Source organism: Epinephelus moara, chromosome 11 (assembly GCF_006386435.1).
Source record: "Epinephelus moara isolate mb chromosome 11, YSFRI_EMoa_1.0, whole genome shotgun sequence".
Lineage (NCBI taxonomy): Eukaryota > Metazoa > Chordata > Actinopteri > Perciformes > Serranidae > Epinephelus > Epinephelus moara.
In genome coordinates, this window is record NC_065516.1 from 8797758 (window position 1) to 8820799 (window position 23042).

Genomic DNA, 23042 nt, shown 5'->3' on the forward strand with positions numbered 1-23042 from the left:
GGTGTATGTGACGTGTAGCACTGAAATGCTTTAAGTGGCCGGAAGACTAGAAAGATGTTATACTAGTGCAAGTCCATTACCATTTGGTTCCTGAAACATTAGCGCAGGTGAAGTCCCTGAGTTCCTAGAATGGTTCCTGAAAATAGTCCTGTGGTTGAAAAGTGTTAACTTACTCCTATTTGCTAACTCCCTTATCCTTTTCTACAGCTGGCCATGACTCATCCCAGTCATCACCTCAACTTCGGTATGAATCCTGACCATGCCCGCAACTCCCTCTCCAACTGTGGCATCCGCCAGCCTAAATACGGAGACAGGAAGGTCCACCACATGTACATGAGGAAGAAAGGTGCGTCATTTGCCTATGTATCCTTTTCTGTTCCTGTCTCTGTTTCTGTCCTTACTGTTAAATGACCACGCTGTCTCATATGTTCCCTAACCTCTTCTCGGCGGGGCTTTGTTCTCAGGAATCAACACGTTGATTAACATCATGTCTCGTTTGGGGCAGGATGACCCCTCCCCCTCCAGGTAGGCTGCCCGCAGGCACATATCTGTTCATGCTATCACTGACCACAGGAGCAATCAAAGGGACGATCCTTGTGATTAATATACCCGGCAGGCCTGCTGACAAGAAAATTAACTTTAACTGTGAAAGGAAGGAATATCACAGGGGAAATGAAATGAGCTAATTTTAAGGGCAACGGCTACTTATTATTGAATGTGAGCTGCTGTTATTCTCAGAGCGCTGATTAGGTGAGCCGCTGTGTATGTGTGTGTGTATGTGCGGTTTGACGAAACTTGATGTTTCTCACTACTTCTTCAACTGTCCACGTTTCCTCCCGTTTCCCCACTACCCCCCCACCCCACCTCTAGGATCAATCACAACGAGAGACTGGAGTTCCTGGGTGATGCCGTTGTCGAGTTCCTCACCAGGTGAAAAAGCGCTCGCGCATCTTTGATAGACACAACCGCTAATTGAAGCTGACTACAACACCATCGGCCTTTCTTTCCCCGCGTTCCTTTCTCACCCTCTCACTCCATTCCTCCCTCTCTCTCTCATTGTCCACATCTATCCGTGTCTGTCACAACCACACTCTTCTCCATACTTTCGACTCATTCAAGACAGTGATTTACTGGTAATTGGAACTGGGATGTAAAACCCCCCCGCCTGTACCCCCTTTTAACGGCCTGAAATTCTCCATGACAACTTGCAATTAGCTGTCTAGAATCGCTGTCTGGAATGCTGACTGTGTTATTGACTCCCAGGTGAGTGCGGACGTTGCTGCCCAGCACTTACCTAAGCACAGTGCTAATTATATGTAGCTATTATTAATCTCACACACTACCTAGCACAGTGGAGCCCACACTGTACCTCATCCTCTGAGTGGATATTGCTACATGAAAATATGAGAAGAGAACTTTCTCTCTTGCCACAGGGTGTAGTACTTACACACACAAGTTGCATAAAGGAAGAATAGATTTTTATCTGACTTCCATTTGCCCAACAGCATATCTTCTACTACCAAAATCTAATCCGTAACCCTCGATGCTAACACTTCCACAACAGTGAACATTCAGGAGCAGGATTAAACCTTAATGGGAACTGACTCTGGGTTACACAGGACACTGCCTCAGCTCCTTATGCAGCAGGAACAGTGTTACAAAGAAGGTGGTTAGCCTCTGTTTCTCTGGATATCTCTGGGCATGTTTTGCCACTTCTCCCCTCCTTCTTCCCCCTCTTCCTCTGCCTTCGTTCTTTGATTGTTAGCGTCTGACGAGACATGCTTGGCCTGCGCTCTGGCCCTCTGAATTATTTATCAGCCTCTTGTCCAGTTAAATGGGTACAGCAGATCCAGCCAACTGCCTTGTGCACCTCCAGTGTGCGCTGCCCTTGGAGGCTATCTGTGCCTCTGCTGTCCAGCCAACAGAATATTTTGCACATTTGAATAGCCCCAACACAGGGAGTTAGTGTTGAACAGAGGGGGGTCACGGCATGATTTTTTAAAAAGGGTCAGCAGATGATGTAAAAAAATAAGTCCACTGGCAATATTTGTGATCCTCCTTCTGAAAAAGCAAATATTTCAAAAGGAGTAACAAAAGTTCAGGTAAGGATTAAATAAGTTAAAGGCCTGAAAAGGCAAACTAGAAATCTTCTTTGGAAATGAAATAAAATCTTTTCAACTTGGGTTGTATGAGATAGTTATTCATATCCAGTGTATTTATTACCTGCAATAGATGGTGGTTGGCACGCCCCCAGTTTGGAGAGGCAGACAGGAGAAAACATATATCAATATCAGCTGAAGTGTACGCTATATTTAGAATATTTTCACCGCTTCAGCTTGCCGTCAGACAGCAGTTTTCAATGGGTAACCAAAGCGGCTATGTTGCTGTCTTCAAAGCCACAAAACTCTATTTAGAAAAACAGAAATTTAACATTGCCCAATACAGGAGCTGCTGGTCTACCACTGCCTCAGTCAGTTAGTTTGTTTGTATTATTGTGTGACTTTGGCATTTAAAAGAGTTAGTTGGGATTCACTAAAGTCACAAAATAACTAAATTATCTATACAGTGATAGCTCAGCAACTTCTGTGTTCAGGGAGCTAAAATCATTGTTTTCGTCAGTGGAGTCTGGTGGTTTTGACCAAAGCATAGATAGGAAATTGAAGCCAGTAACTGCCTGTCAGAAAGGGCTGTCTGCAGCAAGGTAAAGCATTGAAAGCATAAAGAGTACACTTAAACTGTTATTGACTTTTTTTTAAGGTGGCTAGGATACACTTTGCTGCTGCTCTTGTCCACAACACTACATTACAAAGCCTGCTTCTGTGTCGACCACCATCTTCTGTATAGCCCCTTTCCCATTGCACAAAAATCCCTTTTGTATGTGATGGGAAATGGGGAAATCAGCATTCACACCATGGTCAAATGACTCAGCAGTAGTCATGGGTATTTATGGACTCCTGTTGGAATTGATATAAATACAACACTGGGGTGAACGAGCCGCCACAAAGTTTGGTCCGTCACTGCCCAAGCAGCAATCATTTATCGATCCAAAATTAGTCTGCGCCGAATTTAAAAGAGAGACTGAATAAGTAAGTGATATATAAAAAAAAAAGTAACCACCGTTACAATTTTACTGGCGTCCATGCTGCTTTCTGTTGTTTACTGGCCTGCTTTCCAGCCAGCTGCAACGTAGAACATGACACACCATGCAACAAAATTAGAAAGGTATGCTCGTCTGCTGCAGAACCGTGTACATGGCTTCTAGTCTACTGGAAGTGGGAAAGGAGTCTATAGTTTAATTTAAGCAAGTTTTACCACGTCTCAAAAACCTGCGTACATGCGCTAATTTGCGTGGAAAAAAGGGGAATATGTAATACACTGACCCTAGATAAGTACCTCATACATCTCCACTTAAAAAGTTCCAAACTATCCCTTTAAGAAAACACCAATGTGAATGAACATCACTTTTGTTTTTTATCCATAAAGTTTAAGAAGCACTACTACAGAACGTGAGGAAAAAGCACATGAGAAATGAATTACAGATGAGCTTCAGAGTTACTGGATGGAAAGAGCTCCAGTTTTTATGTTCACCTAATGACCCTTTGATGTATCGCATGGTCAGTAGGGTCGATAGTTCACTGCAGGATGAACATTTTTTCTTTATAAATCAACTATCTTGAAAGGATGAGCTTCTGATTAACAAATTGAAGTACAAACACAATGTTTGCACTTGAAGAATGCTACGCAGTCCAGTGAGTTGGTGTGTGTGACTGACACTTTTGCCAGCAAACCAGGAGTCTCTGGCCTAATTATTTTTCATTACACTAAGTGGTCTTTATTAATTCCAAGTGCTTTGTTTTCACACTAAGATCATAATACCCTGACAAATAGACCTCTCGTGAATTTGGAAAACAGAACACCACCTGCTTTCCTCCCTTTGCATTGATTAGAAATGACTAAATTAAATGGCCTGTTTTAATTCAAATGAAATCAAATGATACGCTGTGGTTAGAGAGACGCTGGACCGTAATGAAAATGGAACCTGCTCGCCCGGAACCCAGCTGTGGAACTACTGAAGCGTCTGCGGCCATTGCTGGGTTCCAGCACAGGCCTGGAAAGGCTGGAAGTCTCTGGAAAATTAATTAGGTGGTCTTGACAAAATTGGAAAATGCAGGATGAGGCAAATGGAAAAAATATCTTACAATTCTTATCTGACTATACTTTTTAAAAAGTTGTACACCCACTTTTCTTCATTATACATTCTCATTTTTGGTGTCATATTTCTCTGCCACTTTACTGTTGTGATATGAACACTCATATTTGTATTAAGACAAGACGTTAAAGAAATACGTCACCCTCAAAATGACCATATGTATATCAATTACTTAACCCGTGTGACAATAAATTAGTGAAAAAAAAATTGTTTTTTAACGCATGCCTTCACTGTTAACGAAGAATCCAAAATATGGGAAAATCTGTCGAATAGAAGTAAAAGGGGTCCACTTAACAACAGTAAAACTATATCAAAACATCTGCTTACAAACTCTCACAACACATGCAGTGTAATCCAATTTATCCAGTTGTGTACTCAATACTTCCAAAACACATGCATTTTTGCTCAAACCTTACTATTTAAAATTGAACTAAAAGTAAAAAAAAAAAAAAAATCTATGCTTTCTACAAAGCCAGACTCCATTGACAAAAACAGTAATTTTACGTTGCTGAACACTGGAGCTGCTGGTCTACCACTGCCTCAATCATTTAGTTTGTTTTGTGTGACATTTGCAAATCTGAACTAACTCTTTAAAGCCACACAGTAACACAAACCAACTGATCAAGGCAGTGGTGGAAGAGCAGCTCTTGTGTTCAGTGAGGTTAAGTTACTGTTTTTGTCAGTGGAGTCTGGCTTTGAGGAGAGCATAGATTAAGTTTCACTTTCTGTTCAGTTTCCTGTCAGAAAGGGCTGTCTGTTTGGGAAGTACTGAGCATACGACTAGATAAATGAAACTTGGATTATACTGCACAAGTTGTGTGAGAGTAAACAGTTGTTTTGATGTAGTTTTGCTGTTGTTAAACGCGGACTCCTATGACTTCAATTCAACCATCTATTTCTCAGTTTTTGGAATCTATGTTATTTTGTGAGGCATGCGAGAAATAAAAAGTTTTCTTCACAACTTCAAAGTTACATGGGGTGAGTAATTGATATACAAATGATCATTTCAGGGTGAAGTATTCCTTTAATTTCTGGTCTGAGTATAAAGATGAGTGTTGATAACACAACAATAGAGGAAGCAGTGAAATATGACAACATCACTAAATCTACTAAAAGTTACTCCTCAGACCAACAAAATGAAAATGTGTAATGAAGGAAAGTAGGTGTACAACTTTTAAAAATGTATGGCCTAGTCCGATAAAACTTGTGAGATAATTGTCGGATGTGCCTCATCCTGCATTTACCAGTGTCGTAAGAAAATGGAAAATTCTCCAACTAAAAGTCTGAGATCCAGTGACTTGTTCTTTAACTGTTCTAACGTGTTTTCATTTCTCCTTCCACAGTGTCCACTTGTACTACCTTTTCCCAAGTTTAGAGGAGGGTGGCCTGGCCACCTACAGAACAGCCATCGTACAGAACCAGCACTTAGCCATGCTAGCCAAGGTAAACTCATAACAAGTCCTCCCTCTGCAGGTCAGAGCAGTGAAAGGTCTGCGAGCTGACAGGAGAACATGTTTGAGACAGTGTTATTGTTTTCTGTCTTGCCGTTATGACTTTGCTTCTTTCTAAGGGGGCACTGGGGAAAAGAGTAATTTTGTCTTGCTGCCATCCCTACTCTTTTTTTTTGGCCCCTCAGGTTTGTAATTGGAGTTAAAAGGTTGTTGTTTTGGAGGACTAGACTAGTGCGGCTGGGGTCCCTGTGGGCCCCTAGAGGTCTTCCTGAAACACTCTCCAGTTCCTGTTATCGCTAGGCCCCCTTGCTTCCCTCCTTCTCTCTCTCGCTGGCAGCATTGTACAGCCAAGCCGCACTCACTGGCACGTTTGTAAAGAACACAACAATAATCGTCCCGTGATGTGGAGAAAGCAATTAAAAACTTCAATCTTTCATGTTGCTCCCTGCTGAATACAAAGATGCAGCCGCCCGAATCTGCATTAGTGCTGTGTAGCAGTTTGGCTTGTTTCAATTTGCCGCTCGCGGTAAAGTGAGTGTGATACAGTGTTCGACGTTGCCAAGTTGTTTACCAGGCTCCTCTAAAGCCGTCTGCTCAAGAACACTCGCAATTATCTTTCAAAAAATATCTTCAGCGAGCAACGGCACAATCCGCCACTTCACTTGGAAGGCTTAAAAGTCAGAACGGGTTCCCTCTGAGTTGGAGTATTTATGAATTGTGATTTAATTTGTGTGTGCAATCACGGGGGGTGGGATACCACCAACAGTTATCAGCCATAATTAAATAGCACCCTGACTGTGTTTTGCCGGGTATTCGTCTGTGGTGCACTGCCAGTAAAACCAAGTTGGGCTACTTTTGACGTGGCTCAAAGGAATAGTTGCAGAAAGTTTGACTGACCCACACTTACAAACATCAAAGCACTTATTTACATTAACTTGAAACTAAGCATTTAATTATTATTTAAGGCTGTCGATTGATTACAAAAATTAACTAATTAATCGCACAATTTTCTGTCAATAGTCGCCTTTTTTCTTCATAAAATTGAAACTTGTAATAATGCAATACAATTAAATGTAAAATCACATAATTAATGTAGAATCAACACAAAGGAATGATATTAAAATTAGAATACTAGACAAAGATAAAATACTGTAAAAAGTAGCAATAAATACCATCAGTTAAGAAAAAGCCAAATGACAAAAGTGAATTTTAGAGATTTAAAAAGAGGTCACCAAGTTTGTCTGCCTGATATCCTCCACACCTCCACAGCTGAGGGGCCCAGATGGAGATTTTGGACCCATTAGTAGAGCCTTGTTGGAAGACTAGCGATCAGGCTCATAGGGAATTAACAGATCACACATATAGGCAGGAGCCTGACCATTCAAGGCTTTAGAAACAAGCAGGAAATCTTAAAATCAATTCTAAAACTCACAGGTAACCAGCGAAGGGCAGCCAGGATCAGCGTGATGCGGTCTCGCCCCCGACAAATATGCTCATCCTGGTACAGGGTCATGCCCCCTTTATTATTTCTCTGTATTAAAAATAATACAGAAACTAGTAAACACTAAACTAAAACCAAACATTTAGAAACAATACAAATAAACTGAAAAATGAAAAATACAAAATTAGAATAGCTCTGTTTCTCTGGAGGGTAGGTTATCGGACCTGTCTCCCGATGCAGTTCCAATGATAACTCTCAGTCCATCATCTTCTACTGTGTTACTTTGGCAGCAGTTTTTAGCCATTCATGTAGCCAGAGCACAGTTACCTTCTCATTTCCAGGTTTCAGTATTTGCCCCCAAATACCACACTGCTGTGTTGTAGATTTGCAAAGCCCCGTAGTTTCAGTTGGGTGTTTTGCTTTGAGGTGATACATCATAGACAAATTTATTCTGTGGTAAATAAATCTGGCTTTGCAAACCACGTAGATTATTTTTTAATTTTTTTCCCCAGAGATCTATTAAGTAACTTTTTACTGAGAAACTTTCTGCCTAAAACTCCACCATTGTCATTATCCATCTTTAGAATGGACGTTTCGATTAAGCGGCACATGTTGGATAGGTCAGCCATCTCAGGCAGTTAACAAAACACAGCAGAGTTAATTAAGATAATTTCAGAGTGTCTGCAGGTCCTTAAACGGTCTGAAAGTGTCTTAGATAACATTTAGATAAATATTAGTTGTTAAAAGTCATTAAATAGTTTTAAATTTGAATTTTTGAGGTGGTACTTGCTGCAAATATCTAATTTCAGGGGTCCATCTTTTTGTCAAATTGGCTCAAGCTCTTTCTGATGTTACACATCTTTAAACCTACCACTGAATCTTAAAGGGGAACTAATGTTTTTTTTCAACCTGGGCCCTATTTTCCGATCTACTTTTGTCTACATGAGTGATGGGATGTTCAATATTTGACATTTCTCCAGTACAAAGCTCGTGCTGACCTGCCTGCAGCCCATGAGCGTGTGCTATATTAAATGATAAGGCACTGAGACAGCGTCAAACGTCAAAATACGTCCACTAAAAGTGCATTTTTTTCACACAGATAGGCTCGGATTGATAGTATAATTATCCGACAACATAACGGAAAGGAGAAATGAACGTCTGTGTTTACCTTTAGCTGGATTCGGACATGTTCCTCTGTCTGTTGCAATTTTAGTATATGTGCTACCGAAGTAACTCTGCTCCCTCTCCTCGTCCGCTCTTCAATTTCAATGAGCTCTGCATCCGTGTACCACAACCACTGCCCCACCGTGCCGCCATTTTATTTAATACGTTAAATAATTCACATTAATTGCAATAATTAATGCATTTATTTTGACACCATTGGAAGCACCATTATTATTATATATTATCTTATCTTATCTTATCTTATCTTATCAGACTAATCATTTATAGTTATGTAGATGATGTCCTGCTTTATCCAACCCACAGGTTCACCAGTACAACTAGCTCCATAAGAGTTCACTGCCTCGTTCAGGAGTAGCTTGGTTGTCGCTGTTGGCTTATTTATGAGGGAGTTTGCCAATTAGTTTATTACTACATATTTAAACAGCCCTTAGCTTGTTGTTCAGAGTATACAATATGTGGTCTTTTGGTTAAACAAGCAAGTTCACATTGCATTTTTTCCGTTCACCTCACACTGGCAGGACTATCAGTAGCAGTTTGTAGACATGCACCAAGTAGGACTTATACAGGCAGAACTAATGTGTTTTCATTAACAGGCGGTTAACAAGCAAATGACCAGTTACCTACCAGCAGACAGTTCCTGCTATGCAGCAGACATGGTCACAGCAAAGAGGCGTTAAGTCGACAGTGAGGGCCGCTGCTTTGAGAAGTGGTGGGAAGTTGAATTCTTTTTCACTGAAAGATGAAACAGTTGTCTCATTTGTGTGGGACATGTTTTTTTAATTACCCGTATGAAGCAAGAAGCAGCTGGCCCCCATGTATTTTCACATTATGTAATCTGGCCCCCATTCAAAAAAAAAATTGGACACCCCTGAGTTATGGCATAAACTGTCTCGATGGGCTCAGCAGGCCCACATCAGCAGCTATACCTCGAGCAGCAGTTCTATCACAAGAGAACTCCCCCAAAGCCACAACATATTAAAGATGGGGAAGCATTTGTAAAGACAACAGGGACAGCAGAGTTACAGAGAAGAACAAAAAAAGGGAAATAGAGCACTTTTTCAATCCCAGTGGGAAATTACAGCGTCACAGCTGCTACATCACACAAATCACAAAACAAATGACATAAAGACACTCGAGGAGGAACGATAGGAAAGATTCACAAATCAATACAAAGCCATAAATGATAAAAACAAACACCTAGAATAAAATAAAGTCTGACAAAATAGAGGCAAACTTTAAAACAAGGACCATTCGTTGACTCCGTATTGAATACAGTGATAGTGCTTGATAATATACATTAGTAGATAATATATGTACTGGACAGAAAGGTTCTGGATTATAGATTAATATACGATAAAATATACACTGAATATATTTGCACACATAACAAACATGCACACATGGTAAGTACAGGTATGAAATAATTCAGGGATATGAAAAAACATTGGACATTGTTATTGTAATGATAATACATATTTATAGGCTCAGTAATAGCTTTATAATAATTTCCATTATAATAAATTTGCTAACAGTTCTTTGTCTTTTCAGCATCATTGAGGTGAAAGGTCGGTGGATGGTGCAGCTTAAAGCCCACGTCTCTGTTATGCATATATAGTGTACTAATGTATGTTATTGTAAAAGTGGTTTACCACTGAAAGAACTCGCTACTCTTCAGACAGAATGAAGGTCACCACTGCACGATTTCACAATTCATTTTGGGATTATCCAGCATGTCTGTGTGTTTGTGTATGCCAGTGTGATTTGATGCGTGCACATACACACACGTGTGAACATTTTCCTCCTGTGCCGGCTTATAGTGCATCATGCCACAGCTGGACAACACATGGGCGCATCTGTCAGTGCCATGAAGTAGAACCTTTTCCAGCAAGGCCAAGGCAATCTTTTTCATTTCCCTCGAGTTTTTTAGCCTTTTTTTTTTCCACCCTTGTTTTCCATGGAGAGCCTATGAAAATGCACAGTACCAAAAAATGCTATTACCTTTTCAAGAGGCTATTACTGAGGTGTCGGTGGCAGCACACTGATATGAATGTGTTTGTCTTTTACAGAAACTGGAGTTAGATCGCTTCATGCTCTACGCTCACGGGCCAGATCTGTGCCGGGAGTCGGACCTGCGACACGCCATGGCCAACTGCTTCGAGGCTCTTATCGGTGAGACTCCCACGAGGCAAAAAATAGAAGCAGGGATGATAGTTGTGTGGGACAACCAAAAAGAGGAATACATTTTGAGTGAACTAAATATGGAAATCTATTCCTGAATGGGTAGATTTCCATATACTGAAAACAAATACTGGCTCTCAGCTCTTATAAACACAACACAAAAATGAGGAGGGGGTTTAATACTCCAGTTTTAGTGGTGTGCTGCTTTGCTGGACTTTGCAGCAGCATGTAGGTATTTTTATTGGTAAAGCCTCTAGGCATAAATATGTTTAATTCACCTGCTTACTCTGTATGCTTTGAATACAATTGAAACGTTTAATAGTTTAAAGGTTCCATATTGTAAAAAGTCAGATTTCCATGTCTTTTGTTTCCTAATTATTATAAACCAGGCATTGGGGCCGTATAAATACTGTGGGGAATAAAGCTCAATCCACAGAGAAATGCACACAGTCTGTATTCAGACAGCCTTTAAACGAGCCGTCAGGACATCTGTGAAGTTGTGATGTCACAACTATACTATAGATACAGTTGATGTTGGTGTAAATGCTGCAAAAGTGCAGCTTTTAAACTCACATAAGAGACACAATTACATTTACTATAGATATGATAAATTTAACTTACTATATTATTCGTTTTAACACTATGACATAATAGACAAGCATGTTTTAGTGAATTCCATGCACGTTTTGAGACAGTATAGCAGCGCTAACGTTACTCCACGCCATCAGCCTGTGTTTTGATGATGTGCTATAATGTTATTAGAAGGATGCAAATACTTTTTTGAAATTGGTGCTACATGACCAGAAAAGGCAGAGAAAAAGGACTTTTCCACAGCAAACAATATGGCTGGTAACAAACAATCTCAAATTATATTTAAACAGTAACTTAAAATATGTTCCTGAAACCTTTTAGGTGAGAAAAAGGCAACACAGTTACAGAACCTTGGTTTGTATTTGATCATCACTGCCTAGTTGTAGCGTTTGATCTGAGTTTGGTCTGCATTCAAAAGAGAGAAAGGGTCCGGTATCTCTTTTGATCTACTTCTTTACTCTTTGTGTCTATGATGGCAGATATATGACAATGCAGAAGCACAATCTATTATTCAAGCACAGGACTAGAGCCAGCAAGATTTGACCTGAGTGATGAGCAGGGAAATCTGGGCACTGGTAAGATGGAGGAAGTCTACCCCAGTTCATTTACATATGCTACCCACATTGTTAAGTACAACACTGTTTGAAAATCGGCAAACTATCCTGTTAACCAGAAACAGCCCCTGAATATAAATAAACAGTAATTTTAGCATGTGTAGAGCTAGTGTATTTTCACATCTGGCTGGGTGAATTGAAGGTTTATTTCAACCAAACCAGAGTTGGTGATTGTTGGAACAGTGAAACAAGAAACCAAGATGGTTTCTGTGAGTTTGATTTTTTTTTTTCTCTTGACTTTGAATGAAGTGTGTTTATGATGATAAAATTACTGTTTGTTTCAATGGAGTCTGATGGGTTTGAAGATAGCAGTTTCAGGGCTGTTTATGACAAAATGCTCATCTCTGTAGGAATTCTCTCCATAATCTTGTCAGACACTTATAATAACCATCTGAGCCTGTCAGTGGCAAAAACAAACATTTTAGTGGGTGTTAATTGATGACGCGAACATGTCATGAGCGTTTACATCGAACACTTGACCGATTTCAATTGTTGTTCACTTAAACACAAAAACAAGTTGAAAATACCCTTCAACTCTGGATTTATAATGTTATTTGATGTGCAAAAAGCCACACAGCAACTTTGCAGCATACTAGCAAATGCTTAGTCCCCCCCCCCCAACATTAAAGGATGCAACATTTTGTTGTATGTGTTTTTTGTACAATAAAACATGTAAAAATGTTGTAGTAGAAACCCCAAACACAAGTATGAACCTGAAAATGAGCGTAATATTGGACCTTTAATTCGGGATATGTGTGTGTTAAGCTGTGTAAATAGCTGCAGTGGATCTCCCATTAGGCCGTGGAAACAATACACAGCTTTATTGATCTCAGGAGATGTGGTTTGACCTCTGGCTGGACAGGCAATCCCCGGAGCAACCCTCTCCTTTACCCGCACCAAACACATACACAAGCTTGCTATTCATCTTCGCTAGCAGTTCAGTGATAGAGTTTGTGCAGTGATTAGGACCTTGTTCTCAAATCCGCACACACGAAAACCCTCACACAGAAATCATGGTGGGGACTGTCTCGTTTTCTCCATCCAACCCCATGGGCTAAGCCTCGCTCCTGGAGAGCTGCAGAGTCGGCAGCTTTCCTCATCTTATCACCATCTTGATTGAACCAGTTCAGCCATCTCTGCGCTCCCCTGATGATAGATACAGAAAGTGGGTGGCTTTAAAGAGATCTTCCCCCCCCCGCACCAAAACAGCAGTGCGCAAAGAGTGGCGGGGAAAGTGCTGACTGGCACCACGGCCCCCTGTCGGCCCCGGGGCCCCGTACTTGTTACGGGTTCATTATCGGCAGAGACGAAGTCATAATCTATTCTGTCCCGTGGCTGTCGCCGCCTCATTGCTGCACACATCCGAGCAAGGCAGCAGGGCCATGACACCGGGTGCCTCTCTTTTCTTCCCTCCCCTTCCTCTCTCGTCTTCTATTTCAAATTTCAACTTAATAAAAGTGATGAATAAACAGGGCTGCTGTTATAAAGGAACCTGTGAGAAAGCCGCTGTCAGAGAGCACCCTGTGGTGATGGGTACTAACTCAAAAATATCACCCCCCCCCCATCACACGCAGACACACATGCTGAGGGGCAAAACATGCACACATACACACCGATTCAAGACGTACAAAGTCACTTGCATTGAGAATGCCGTCTGATGTTGCCTCTTTTCTTTCACAGAGACTTTTGTCATCTTCATTCCAGTTTTTTTTTTAGCTCAAACGCCTCCTTTAAGACCTTGTCGTTGAGCAGTCTATCTGTCTCTACCCTCCCCCTGTCTCTGACTTACTCTTTATGTCCCTTTGCGTTCCTCCGTCTCTCTCTGTTCCCCCCGTGTGATCTAGAGTTTGGGTGTTATTAGGTGAAAGATGTGCCACGCAGATGATGAGTCATCATGTCACTCTGTCATCTCCTCCCTCCCCCTCCTCACCCTCCAACTCGCTCACCGAGTAGAGCATTTTCTCCTCGCAAGAAGAACTCGGATCGCTCGCACGTGCCGTAGGATACGAGGGGCTCACAAACGCTGTCATTTCATCCTCGCGCACGCTCTTTCCATCTGACAGAGACGTCAAACCACCACTTTCCCAAAAGCAGCAGGCACCACATCAACAGACATGTCGCTGCCTTGTTGTCTGAAGGTACCATCATTTTTGGATATTTTTTTCCTCTATTTTAACACACCTTTTTTTCCCTTCCAGCATGCACATGCGTCGAATTCAAATGGGCTTCTTTCTATACACCGATAGCTGTGATAGAATATGACATGCTCATAATATTTCCAAGGCCTTGGCAGATAGCTTTAACGGCTTACTATGCATGTTTTCTGACCTTTGTTTTATTTGTTTCTTTGCCACAGTGACCATTGAACCTGGGCTTTGTTGGAAATGGCAGATAATCTCCTGCTTTGCATGGGCAAAGCTTTTCCCTCCATGGAGCCGAGAATGTGTCTATCTCCTAACCCTGAGGCAGGGCCATTCTCTTGCTCGAGACAGAGAGAAAAAGAAAGGGAGAGAGCCGGTAGAGAGAGGAAGAATGGAGGGAGAGCGGTAGAGGAATGGAAAGCAAAGGCATCTGCAATGCAAATGGGTGCCCTGCAACCCTGAATAATTCAAAGTGTTGAATGGAAATCTTGCTTTTCTGATCCCCTGTCATTAACTTCTGCCGGAGTGGGCCATTCTCATTTGGGCTCTTTTGGCCTGCGCACCTCCCATTCTGTAGCGCCCCCTCCCCCCTTCTCTCTCTCACCCTCTCCCTCTGTACTTTTGCTCTTGCCCACTTTACCTCTTCGTCTTTAGAAACCACTTTCTCCCTCCGCTTATTCATAGAAACTCTGCATGCCTGTTGCCCTCCCGTTTCCCTCTCAGGTCCTCTTCACTGATAAGCCACGTCGCTTCCTTCCTACCAAACTGTTTGAAAAGAATTGAGAGAAGAAGAAAAGAGGCCCCACTCTGTTTTTATGGCCCTAATTTCCTTGTACAGTTGATCTGTGGATTATACGCTGCCAGCAGCCATGGGGGATACAGATGGTGAACCTTTGTGAGGGCCCCTCTCTAAGCTCTTCCTATTAAAAGAACGGAGAGAAAGGATTATCTCTCACTTGCTGAATATCAGATTCATACACAATGCAGCCGGTGTGTTCATTGAGCGAGTGCTGCTCCCTTTGTTAATTGCCGCAATGGTAGCAGTGGTGGAGTTGGTTTCTTGCATGCCCTCTTTTTTTTTTTTGTTTCTCCGTCTAACTCCTCCCGCTCCAAACCTCATTTTTTGAAAAGTAAGATGTTTGATGTTACAATGCATTCAGCCTGCCTTTGTCGCCACCGTGGTGAAATTTCTATTTTCATGTTTTCGTTTCGTTTATTTTATTTTATTTTTTTTAGCCTTTAATGTGTTGCTTTCTGTGTCCGTCTGCTGCTTCAGCCCCCATTGAGCCGAGAGGGAGCGGCTTAATATATTATTTGATGGATTAGAGCCTGAGCGTTTTTGAATAATTCATTCTAGGTTATTAATGTGACTGTCAGCCGCTGGTGTTTCATATGCCCCTGACTCTGGGTTTTTATTGGTCACTGAAAGCCCACAGACATTGGAATTCCATTCCTAAACATAACACTGTACAGTCGGCACGGCTGTCTGCATTAGACTCATGACAGATGTGGAGATTCATTAGTGGCTGGCCTTCTCTGGCCATGACTGATATCCTCTACACAGCAGTGGCTGAAAACTTGGTTAAAGTTTGTAAACTGTGTTCTCTCTGACCTGTATTACATTTGCAGTATAGGGTTGGGCTCCGTGAGGTTCTGGTTCTATGGTTTGGTCCAGTTTAAAGTTAGGAAAATACCCAGATTCATAAAACTCAGTGTGTAACAAATTTCCAAGGTGAAGGCTGCAAAGAGCAGCATGAAAGTGACCATTCATTGAAACAGCATTGCATAGTGTAGCATTACAAAAAGGTAATGCATGTTGAAAGAGCTGGAATATAAGTGCACTGAACTTTGAGTTCTTAAAGGGACACATCACCCCAAAATCAAAATACATATTTTTCCTCTTACCTGTAGAGCTCTTTTTCAGTCTAGATTGTTTTGGTGTGAGTTGTCAAGTGTTGACGATCTTGGCAGTAGAGATGTCTGCCTTCTCTTCAGTATAATGGAACTAGATGGCATAGTAGAGATGTCTGCCTTCTCTTCAGTATAATGGAACTAGATGGCATTTGGCTTGTGGTGCTCAAAGCGCCAACCCCCCCAGTTTTCTTCTTCATCTTTTTTTTTTTTTTTTTTGGGGGGGGGTGATTTCCCAACTTATGCAACTGAAATACACACATAAAAATAACAATAGAAAGTCATTACTTAAGCCTTAGCTTATTGTGCCTACCCTTTTCCCGTTAGATTTATAATAATGATAATAATAATAATAATAATATTTTTCTATTTATAGGCGCCTTTTCAAGACACTCAAGGTCACTGTACAGGCAAAGACAGAGAAAATAACAGCAGATTAAAAATATCAATGAGATGACATAAAATGAGGTAACATAAAAATGATATAATAAAATAATAATAACAACATAACAAATAAATATTCAGCAAAACAAGTTTACAGTAAATGAAAATTCTGTGTAAATAGAAGATGTGTGTGCATCATTTTTATCAAGGCAATAAAAATGAAAGAAACAAGCAAAACAAAATAAATATAGAGAGCATATATCTAAAAGTCCCAAACAAAACAAAATCGTATATACACATTAAAGTTGAAAACTGTTTTATTTTTTAGATAATTTGAAAAATATTTCCAGTGTATTACACATTTTCACTTCCATCAAAATACATGTTTTTCCTCTCCCCTGTAGATGTTATTTATCGGTGTTGTTGATTGTTTTGGTGTGAGTTGCAGAGTGTTAAAGATACCAGCCGTAGAGAGGTCTGCCTTCTCTCCAATATAATGGAACTAGATGGCACTCAGCTTGTTGTGCTCAAAATGCCAAATTGTTTTTTGAAAAACTCAACAGCAGTGTCTCTTTCCAGAAATCATGACGCGGTTACTCAAGATAATCCACAGACTTTGTTGTGAGCAGTTTATTACAGGAAGTAATTTCTGTCTACCAGCCATATAACTGCACAGAGGGAAGCATACATCCTCAGCTAGCTCACCTAGCACAGCTGAGCTAGTTGAGGAGGATGCCATCAGTGTTTACATCTCACTCTGATACGAGTACGAGCCTCTCATCCATGAGTAGATGTAACCCTCCTGCGCAATGGTATGGTTAATAGGTGTGGTTTGGTAGAAAGAAAATAGTTTCATCCATAAAACTGCACACAACAAGGTCTGTGGATTATCTTAAAAAGACATTGCTGTGGAGTTTTTCAAATGTATTTTTTTGGTGCTTAGAGCACCACAAGCTGAGTGCCATCTCGTTCTATTATACTGAAGAGAAGACAGACATATCTACAATCAGCAACTCACACCAAAACAATCTAGACTGATAAACAGCACTACCAGTAAAAGAAGAAATATTGTTTTTGATTTTGGGGTGAACTGTCCCTTTAAATGCTGAATTATCTCTTAATTTGGTTATTAAAAGTATGAGCTAAAACTAAGTACTATGATAAGGGATTTGAAAAGACAAGATGGTTTAGTCAATCATATTTTCCTGGAAGTTTCAAAAGGGCACCAGTGCACACTCAGATTCACTGTCCCCACTACACTGTCAGTGATTCTTCATGTGCATATTCTGGGCAGGTTCACCTCACTTGTAGCCTCTTTTATTGTGCGCTGGCTTCCCTGGCAGTCAACAACTCAGTGGGTTGAATGCGCCAGAGCTCTGAGACTGCAGAGTGATTTGGCCCGGGCATGATGTTACTGCGAGATGAGCTGCGGAGAGATGCTAGCATATAATTGCCAGTGGAGTTGGCTGGGCGTCTTTGTGAGCTGTGTGTATTCAGAGCGTCAGCTGCAAGTTTGCAGGCTGACGGGGTGGACTCCGAAGCACAGATCTCCGTTTTATGATTGCGGCAAGTTGTGCAATTGATTGGATCGCTTTGGGGCACACTTTTTGAACGGACAGCCGCCTTGTCAAGAGTGTTCTCGCTAGAATTAACTGCATATCTTGGTTTCTTCATCCACGGGCCCTTTGATTGACACCAAAGGTGTTGCTTTGAGATTTTTAATACCTTTTAAATCCCTTGAGGCTCCCCTGGTTTCTCCCTTCCTCCCTGCTTACCCTCCACCTTCTCCTTCCTCTTGGAAGAAGTTTTGAAAATCTAATAAGAAGGAAAAACTTTGAGTTTCAACGACTTTGAGGCCTTCATTTGGTGTACTCTCCAAATCTGCTGGGTCATCAAAACATGAAGAAAACTGCCTCCCAGCTCCACCCACACACCCCCAGCTACAGTTTTCACACACATGAATGCATTATGAGTGATAGTTGAAAGACGTTCAAAACTTGGTCCTGGGAGGGAGTTCCTATCCTCCCACAGCTGGTCTCCAGAGGAAACATCTGCTATGAAGCGGCGTCTAGAACTGAGGTCCACATTATGGTAAAACCACAAATCTCAGTGCTGATGCTTAGTGGAAAACATCCTGCGAAGAACCGCTCCCCTCTCTAGAGCCCGCTGCGGTCAGCCTCAGTGAGACGCTCACCCCGACATGCCAAGATTACAGAGGCCTGCTTACTGATACACATCTGCAAGGGGTGTAGCAGCCTGCTGTGTGTGTGTGGACTTCAGGAGGAGTTTAGATTTATAGATGTTGATTTATGGACCTATTGTGTTATGATTTTGAATGGTTAGTCAGGGCAGGAATTTCACCCTGTCTGGCCTTGATGCTCCTCTGAAAATCATATGCCCATCGGCCGCTGTGGCCTTGGTGCCCTGCGTTCTGCCTGTCGGTGTTTTTTTTCTTTTCTTGCCTCTCTGCCCTCTCCTGTCAAGTCTGCCCTGGCAATATTCGTACACGGACTTGATTGGTCAACAGTCGGGTGTGTTCTTAATAGGCCTGCACAATATGTGGAAAATCTGTGATGATATGTGCGACAAAATTGTTCAATATTGCGCTGACGATATGACTTGCGATAAAGAAACACATATTGAATTGGGCATATTTATGATTCAGTACCTTTGTCTTTCTGCTTTAGTAGGTAATCTGTAATAGACCCCAACTTTTTATAGCCTTTCCTCCGATTAAATAAATGAAATTAATTGTTTTGAACATGCATATTTTACTGGCCAAACTGTAAGCATATTGGGTATGACTTTAGTATTTAATTATTGAAAAATGGTGCAGTAATACAGCTTGAATTGTTTTTTTAAAAATATGCCTGTGTACAAATTAATGGAATATTGTTATGATTTTAACATCTATTTATTAAAATTGCTGCAGTGAAAGAACAAGAATGTGATTGAAGATATAGACCTATGTATTTCAACAAAGGAAAATAAGAAAAAAATAGAAACTTTTCAGTTTTAAAGAGCCTGTGTGGCCTTTTGAGTGTTGATTGCTGAGTTTACAAGGTGCACTTGAATGCACCATAAAGTCCCCACCAGCTAAAACAAAACTTGCCTCCTGTACAAAGCAACGTAGATTTAAGAGTTTACTAGCTGTATCAGAACGCACTATGAAGTCCCTGTTCCTGTGTTAGTGTCAAACTGAGATCAAACTCTGACAAAGGAAGTGCTCCGGACTTTGTAGCCAGTTTTACATAGTGGCCAAACCATGGCACTACAACTTCTGGGTTTGTCACGTGATGCCATGGGACCCAAAAATACTTTTTCCCAATAGACTAACATTGGGAAAGAGATATCTGTAAATGAGTGGTTACTTTTTTTTTTCAGCGTCACAACCCCCAAGAAAGGACTTGTTTCATTGTCGGGATTTGGTCCTGTCAGTCCAGTAACATTTTGAAAACCTAGGAGAGCTGCACAATGAAATAATCGTAGAATTAGCAGAGTGCTAAACAGGCATTTACTTGCCTAGCTGGTGAAGTCTCTATTGCACTTCCTTTATGGGCCCAACGATTTGGGTAATTTCAAACCCAAGAAATTGAACTTCTTTGGCTTCCTGCACCACTGAGTAACTTTTGAAGAAATGAACCGGGGTCCATGTTACACCCGCAAACGTAATAACAGCCCACAAACGTAATAAACCACAAATGTAATACAAATCTGCAGCTTTGAATGTAATAATCCTGCAAATGTAATAAATTTCCCACAAACGTAATAACAGCTGCCTACTACAAACGTAACACACAATTTTCCGCAAAAGTAATAACTATTACATTTGCAGGAAATTATTACATATGTGGGAAGGTGAAAATCTAAACTGTAATAACTTCCCACAAATGTAATATGAGACTGAATAATGATCTTTGTGGTTGTTGTTGTTGTTTGTTTGTCCGAGGTGCTGAACAGGTACTGTAAGCCAGATGCTGCAGAGAAATCCGTATTAACAAGAGGCAGAATAAAATAAAATAAATCCAATTAAACGACATATTTGCTGCCACAGAGTAATTCTGTGAACTGACAAGGAATGACCAGTGTGTGTGTGTGTGTGTGTGTGTGTGTGTGTGTGTGTGTGTGTGTGTGTGTTTCTGTAAGTTATTTCTAACTTACTCAGAACGCTGCTCTGTCACTTTCTGACCCGCCCCACCCGACCTGCGGGTTGCTTGTCAACACACGCATCGCTATTGGCAGGTGTATAAGCAAACAAACAAACAACAACAACCACAAAGATCATTATTCAGTCTCATATTACATTTGTGGGAAGTTATTACAGTTAAGATTTTCACCTTCCCACATATGTAATAATTTCCTGCAAATGTTATTACATTTGTGGAAAATTGTGTGTTACGTTTGTAGTAGGCAGCTGTTATTACGTTTGTGGGAAATTTATTACATTTGCGGGATTATTACATTCAAAGCTGCAGATTTGTATTACGTTTGTGGTTTATTACGTTTGTGGGCTGTTATTACGTTTGCGGGTGTAACAGTCCACCTCCAATGCTGCACTCTGCTGTACTCTGACCCAGACAAACATGAGACTCTCAACATAGTTTTTTAATACATGACTATTTTGGTGTAAACATTTACCTGCCACAGTGTGGCAAATTGCCTTCAGAGATTTACTCGCTAAACCGAAAATTTCATCACGTTTCTGAAAGTCATTTGGGATGTATTGATTGTGCGTGTTCGCTTTGCGGTGACGATGAAAACATGACTTATCGATAAGCACTAGTTCCTAAACACTAGTGCGCTCTTTGGCACCATCTGGAACATTTGTTAAATGAAAGCACTGGTAAAATGTTATGATTGATTATTCAGAGCAGCATGCTCTTAGTGTGGCTGAGTGTATGTTGGGCATTTAGCACCAGTGTGCCAAGCACACTGAAAGTCAAACTTAATTGTTCATTAGTTCATATAGACATAGATCGCTCATGTCCTCAAACAGCAGCGCTCTCAGTATAGCGAAGAGCATCAGATTGGATTTCAGTCAACACGAGTGGTATGACCAATGAAAACGCAACCATGAACGAGCTCTGGTTTTGAAGTTTCTGACGAACTGATCAGCACAGCGCATGTGCAGCTCTCAACAGAGATAGAAAGGAAACAAGATGGCTCAGTCCCCCGCTACTTCCATCAGCTCTGGAAAAAACAATACATTGAATTCAGAATGGTTTTGATTAAGTGTCACTTATGTTATTTATTAATGTCATTGACTATTTCTCCATAGAAAACCATCCAATACATAAATCTGATATTTGACACAATATGTAAACTACATGCAATGAGTATGTCTCTCACACACGTATGCATGAATAGATGTGATGTAACTAAAAGTTATCATATACTAGCCTCATACACCTCATCTAACTGCATCCAGAAAATGTAGAATCATCAATAACATTCAGAAATAAAATATTCTTTTCATAAAAATTATGATTTTATACTCGAGAAGTGTTACACTCTGTATTAAAAAGGCATTAATGCTTTTCAAAATGGATTCATTGATTCAACTGAAATCAAATCATGTGGCCTTGCTGCCCTGGCATGTGGCCTTTGTGCCTCGCTGCAGGCCAGGTGACCTTGCCCCTAATTTTACTAAATTCCAGGCCTGATCTTGAGCATTGCAGGACCTCTCTGTCCAAAAACCACATTAACAGGTGCCTTCCAAATTCACAAGCTACTTTCATTATTTTGCCACTCAACTAGATTTTTATATTAGTAAAGGGCCTCCAAATGAATGAGAGCTTGTTACTAGCCAAAGTAGCTGCTAGGGTGAGACAAAGTTGTCGGGCTTAATCAAATTTTAGGAACATTTGGGAAATGGCTGGTAGTAATTTCCCACTCTGTTTAGAAGTAAAGGGCATGCAAGGCAGATAGAGTGGGTGTGCATTTTTGTTTGTCTTTGTGCTAGGTGGTTTGTTTGTATTTCTTTATGGTTTCGGTTATGTAGGCTGCATCTTCACTGTTTGTGTGTGTGTGTGTGTGTGTGTGTAAATGGCCTGTTAGCCATCTGAAAGCAGTTTCCCTCCCCAGATGATGAATCCCTCATATGTTTTTGATGTCGTCCATGAAAGCAGTTTGCACATTTAGACTTGCAACCGCACTGCGCCCCATTTCCACTGGCTCATTTATGCACATAATAAAAACCGCTGCACGATTGTATACCCAATTTGCCAGGTGGTTATTGCTTTCTAAATTGAATGAGCCACCCTAAGTGTGATGGTTCGAAGTTGTACGCAGCTTAAAGGCACCATGATAGTGTCACTGATTTTAGTAGAAACAGTAGAAGAGCAAAACAACAAAACACACAAAGGAGAGTCGACTTGTGCAAAAGGGGCTGACTATTGCAACTGAATGAGCTGGAGACACTGCATATCTTTCCCATAGAGGGAGAAATTTGGGATACTTGTCTTGTTCTTTGCTCACTGTGACAGCAGCTCTCTGCAATTTGGGACCAATCCTCTATCGAATTTCTTTCTTTGTCCCTTGTCTTTTGTGTGTGTTTGTGTGTTGGTGTATGCAATGCTGTATGAAATGTGTTTTTTTTCCCTCACAATTCAAGTTGGATTCACCACATTCTGTTTGTTGTGTGGACATCTGCACAGATAAGTCATGGCTGAGTGTGTAGGTGTGCGATAAAGAGGGCGTTATACTTAAATGATGTGGGTTTCGTTAATCATTGGCAAACTTTCTGGGGAAAACCTGGTCTTATTAGGAGAGACGGCATTCATCCCACTTTGGATGGAGCTGCTCTCATTTCTAGGAACCTGGCAAACTTTATTAGTAAATCAAATCCCTGACAACCCAGAGTTGAGACCAGGACTCGGAGACGCAGTCCTATACGCCTCTCTGAGCTTCTAGTTCAGTTACCCAGCCATAGTTTTC

The 23042-nt window shown here is 41.0% G+C and overlaps 1 protein-coding gene across 2 annotated transcripts in view; it reads left to right on the top strand.

Moving 5' to 3' along the window:
* The window catches only part of drosha (drosha ribonuclease III), a 170135-nt gene that overhangs the window by 76858 nt on the left and 70235 nt on the right, over window positions 1-23042 (top strand). Inside the window, exons 18-23 of one of the 2 annotated variants that reach the window (XM_050056314.1) lie at window positions 208-346; window positions 465-525; window positions 871-930; window positions 5554-5653; window positions 10354-10456; window positions 14027-15674. In XM_050056314.1, the coding sequence (XP_049912271.1) occupies window positions 208-346; window positions 465-525; window positions 871-930; window positions 5554-5653; window positions 10354-10456; window positions 14027-14220 (657 nt within the window). In that variant the 3' untranslated portion in view covers window positions 14221-15674. Of the gene's footprint in view, window positions 1-207; window positions 347-464; window positions 526-870; window positions 931-5553; window positions 5654-10353; window positions 10457-14026; window positions 15675-23042 lie in introns of those variants that run through there. The other variant, XM_050056313.1, reaches the window with a different exon arrangement.